A 5288-nucleotide genomic window follows, 5' to 3' on the forward strand; every position below is an offset into this window, starting at 1 on the left:
GTAAATGTAATTGCAATAGAATACAAATTTGTTGTCCTCTGTCTGTCCATCAATCACATGAAATCACATCATTCATTTATCGAGGATAAAGAATAAAAAAGATCAATTAGATAAATTCATATTACATGAAATAATTAACGAAGTGCTTTCACATGATTGGTGGTACAGCGAATTTGAGGACAACAGATTTTTATTTTAGAAATCTGTGGGGAATGCTCTGCAAAGTCGGCTTTCCAGGACGTCAAGTATAAATATTTTAATACACTGTTTTATAGGATTTATATTAATAGAACAATGCAAACAATTCTGTGTCTTCTGTTAAAGTGTTACAAGACAGATTTGGATGCCAAAAAATGTTGTATCAACTTATTGTAACATTTTAGGTATGACACACAACTGTTCAGTATTATAAACATAAGTTCTATGAACCAGTCTAAGATTGGTGTCCTATAAAACCGATATCGTTGTCGTATCTTGCTCATGTTGCTTCTAGTCAACAAGGTTTTTCAAACAAGTTTGACATCCCAAAATTGCTTGTATCGAACACATTTGAAGCTATGCACATATTTTTGCAGCATAGTTGTTCAAAAGAAGAAGGATCAGAGCACACTTTTAAAATTAAAATGGCGACAAAAGCATATGTCTTGAATGACGTATTAATTAGTGGGGGAGTCGGTTTTTAAGAATTTTGAGATTTCATTGTAAGTGCTTACTAAGTCACATTACCTTACCGGATGAATATGACAATAATAAAAAATCTTACCCGATAAATGAGTGCGACGACTCTTACTACAGTTAGCGCTTACCGGGTATATTGTTGCATATAATGTCGTGACTAAAACCTTACCCAGCAAGTAAGTGATAGTGTTGAATTTTACCAGTAAACGCTTATTGGGTAAGTGTTTAGTAAACAACCCCTTAAACAACAAGATATGTTACCCAAATTGATAACATTATGCATCATTTAACATCAAGGATGTATAACTAACAATTGAAAAATACGGACTAATAAAATGATATGGTGACACCTTTCACGACCCTATTTCTTTTACATTACGACGGGGGACCGAAGCAGTGGTCCGTACCACCATATCGACTCGTTTAGGTCCGTCACTGCCAACTCAGTTCATCATGTCCAAAGACAACAATGGAAACATTTAATAATATTGAATGAAAAGATGTACATAAAAACAAATGATCACCACCAATTTTATTTCCCTCTTATTTTACATTTTGTTTGGTAAAAACAACAATAATCAAAATACATTAATTATATATATATATATATATATATATATTATGGTGCAAATTAAGATGACATAAAACTTAAGTTATGGTGTTATGAGGAATGAGCTTAATTGGGAGTCCATGAACTGGCCTTGGAAGTGGGTCTATGACCACCTTTTCATCTGGAATTAACCTCTGCCAATTGTATCTGGTGATTATGTTATACATAAACACCAGTATTTCTGCCCTGGCATATTCGTTGCCAGGGCACATCCTTGCACCGCCCCCGAACGGCACGAACGTGTAAGGTGCTGGTCCCGCTCCTTCGAATCTTGACGGGTCGAATTTCTCTGGATTTGGAAAGTACTCCGAGTTCCGTTGAGTGAAATGTGGGATGTAATGTAGCTACAAAAACGTACAACAGATGGATATGATGTGTTAGGTGAGATTAATCATCGAGTTTAATTAAGGGTTGATGATGGTTTAAAGATCGTTATACCTTCCACCCTTTCGGAATTTTGAAACCGGCATACGTGAAATCGGTTTTCGCGACTCGGAAAGCGCCAACGGTCGGTGGCCGCATCCTCAGCACTTCACACGCGACGTTCCAGGAGTATTTCATTTTACGAAGGTCGTCCCAGTTCAACAGTTCGCCCGTTGGTTTCGCCTTCGCTATCTCCATTTGCTCTATTTTAATTATATAATGAAACAACGATGTATTACATATTTTTAAAACTGCTTGTATTGTGAACGTTTATTTTGGGACGGAGAGACTAAGAAAAATGAGATCATATTGTTAGTTTTACCTTTTAGGACTGCTTGGTACACGTCGGGGTGATCGACGAGCATCATCATAATGAACACGACCGTGGTGTTGATGGTGTCGTAGCCACCAATGAGCAACCCTAGCAGGTCGCTAGACATGTCACCGTCGGTGGTGGGAGCACCGTCGGATTCCTCATTCCGTTTATCGACTTCGGCGATCATGTGAGAAAGCAGATCCTGAGATGGACTTGCGGTTCCGTCAGCAAGGTCTTTCCTTCGTTGAGCGATTATGCCGTTAATGACTTCCCTAATTTGATTTGATGCTTTAACTCCTCGGTTGAACCTTGTTCCGGGAATGTTAATCGGAATCGCTATGATTCCACCCGCGGCCTCCACAAACGGCTTTGCAAGCTTCTCTAACTCTGTCCCATCTCGCACACCTAAAAGCAACTTTACCGCCAATGCAAACGTGTACTTTGCGACGAACGGACAAACCTCGACCTGGTTTTAGGATTTGTTTCAATTATATATATTCAGTTCACTAGCTTATTGAAAAAGCCCTGTTTGGTAAATAATAAGCTAGCATTTTGAAAAGATAGTTTATCGGGAATTCACACTTTTTATTCCAATTATATCCTTATATATTTCCGTTTAGGTGATTTTATATTATCATCTAATTTGTCAGCTAATTTGCCAAACAATAAGCGTTCGAAAGCCAAACCTGATCGTGGCCGCTCCAGTAATCCTCCAAATGCTGTCTCAACTCGGAATCCATGTCCGCAATATAGTTTTTAACGGCATGAGCTCTCAAGAACGGCGGCAACAGCTGTCGGACCTTGGCGGATTCGGCTGTCACCGACTTGTTATTCGATTTCTTGATGATACTCTCGACTGAACTCGGCCACCATACTTCAACAAGCTTGTTTTCATTAGAGAACAAGAACTTGTTGCCTTCAGGGCCGCAGAAGAAGGCCATTTTCTCGCCAAGGATCGACGTCTTGAAAACGTTCCCAAATAGCTTTTTTCGTTGCATGACAAACTTCTCGTTGGTGCCGCTGCGAAGCTTGTTGAAGTAATCGATGCTTTCACCGATGAGTGGCCAGCCATAACTGCCTGGAATGCTTGATTTTTGGATGAAAAAATGGTGCAGAAAGAAGATGGTGATGATGGTGGGCACAAATATGGAAGAAACTAACAGGAGGGTGTCCATTGTGATCTAGAGGTGTTTATTGCAGGTGGTTTTTGAGTGTATATTGTGGGTGTATATATATATATATATATATATATATATATGTAACGAAGAAGATGACAGGTTTAAGAATAAAGGAAAGAGAAGACAACAAGAAGAATACTTTGATTTTTTATGAGTTCTTTTTATTAATTATAAATAAATTAAAAAAGTATTATTTATTTTTAAATGTTAATGTTAAAATGGAATCTGGGCAAGTAAGATAAATAAAGGTTTAGATTCTATTGTTAATGGAATATAGAAGGTGTTTGTTTCTTATAAAAAATAAAATGAAAAGAACTATAAATTAAAATTGAAGTTTTATATATATATATATATATATATATATATATATATATATATATATATAGGAGCGATCAAATAAAAATCGTCTCCATTTGTGTAAACCGTGTAAACCAATCTTACTAATCCATTTTATTGATCAATGGTTAAAATTAATCAAGATTATTTAAGAAAATTAAAAATAAAAAGAAATTGAAAATACATTTTATAATACCGATAAGGGCAAAAGGGTAAAACCAAATATTCATTTATTCAAGGAAACCATATCATGTATATCATTATTAATGAAACTAATCTATTTTTTGTAAAGTAATTTATTATTTTTACGTTAACATTTTTACGTTAACATTTATTATTATTAATGAAACTAATTTATTTTTCATCTTGTAATTATTTCATGAAGAACCGCCTACAATATGCACCCGTTTCATTTTTCATTTCATCTACTGAATGGATCACCTACACCATCACTGAAACGGGTTTCACCATGAAAGCAGTTCACCACTCATTGTTCAATTACGYCATGAACCAGTTTCACCTTCATGAAACATGTTTCATGTAAATTAATTTTTTTTATTTCACTCATGATTTGATGCATTCTTTCCTTTACTCCTTACAATCTTCAAGATTCTGGAGCAGATTACAATCTTCAAGATCTCGAAGCRGATTCATCATGTACCCGTTTCATCATGCAATTATTTCATGACGAACCAAATAAATTATGCACCTGTTTCATGTTCCATTTTTTCTACTAAACGGATCAACTACAACATCACTGAAACATGGTTCACCATGAAATGATTTCATATTACTCATCAATCAATTACAACATGACCCAGTTTCACCTTCATGAAACCTGTTTCATGTAAATTAATTTTTTTATTTCACTCATGATTTGCTGCATTCTTTCATTTAATCCTTACAATCTTCAAGATTCTGGAGCAGATTACAATCTTCAAGATCCCGAAGCAGATTCATCATGTACCCGTTTCATCATGCAATTCTTTAATGACGAACCAAATAAATTATGCACCTGTTTCATGTTCCATTTTTTCTACTAAACAGATCAACTACACCATCACTGAAACGTGGTTCACCATGAAACGATTTCATATTACTTATGAATCAATTACAACATGAACCGGTTTCACCTTCATGAAACCTGTTTCATTAACATTATTTTTTTAATTTGAACCATAATTTATGATTTCATTCCATAATGCAATTCAGTCTTCAAGATCCGTTTGTAGATTCAATCTCATAACAATATATCAAATTCAAATTTTTAATATTATAATATAATTAAATATTTAAATGTTACCATTTATACAATTAATTTATTACGTTTCATTAATTAAGATTTATTAATAACTTTCATATTTAATAGAAAATATTGTAAATGACCGAAATACCCTTATTGATTAAATTTAATTAGAAAAAAATGAAATTTTCCTATTGGTCGAATTAGTTTACACGGTTTCTTAGAAAAATACGGTTTTCATTTGAACGTGCTCCTATACATACATACATACATACATACATATATATACATACATACATACATACATATATATATATATATACATACATACATACATATATATACATACATATATATATATATATATATATATAAATAAGGGTTGGTTCAAATGTTAACCAAAATTATTGTGTTAACTTTGTTAACCAATCTTGGTCATTGATTCTTTACAATAAAGGGTTGTGATTAATCATGATAAAAAATTAAATTTTTAAATTTACAATT

General features: G+C 33.9%; 1 protein-coding gene across 1 annotated transcript; it reads right to left on the reverse strand.

The window, feature by feature from the left end:
- Positions 1 to 1326: 1326 nt before the first annotated feature.
- Positions 1327 to 3202, reverse strand: LOC112499705 (beta-amyrin 28-oxidase-like). The gene is made up of 4 exons (XM_025103033.1): positions 2714 to 3202; positions 2034 to 2493; positions 1727 to 1914; positions 1327 to 1632 (listed from the first exon to the last, which is right to left on the reverse strand). Exons 1-4 carry the CDS (start codon positions 3200 to 3202, stop codon positions 1327 to 1329), a joined length of 1443 nt encoding a protein of 480 aa, XP_024958801.1.
- Between the last annotated feature and the right edge of the window lie 2086 nt (positions 3203 to 5288).

Source organism: Cynara cardunculus, assembly GCF_001531365.2.
Source record: "Cynara cardunculus var. scolymus isolate 2C chromosome LG 16, CcrdV1, whole genome shotgun sequence".
Lineage (NCBI taxonomy): Eukaryota > Viridiplantae > Streptophyta > Magnoliopsida > Asterales > Asteraceae > Cynara > Cynara cardunculus.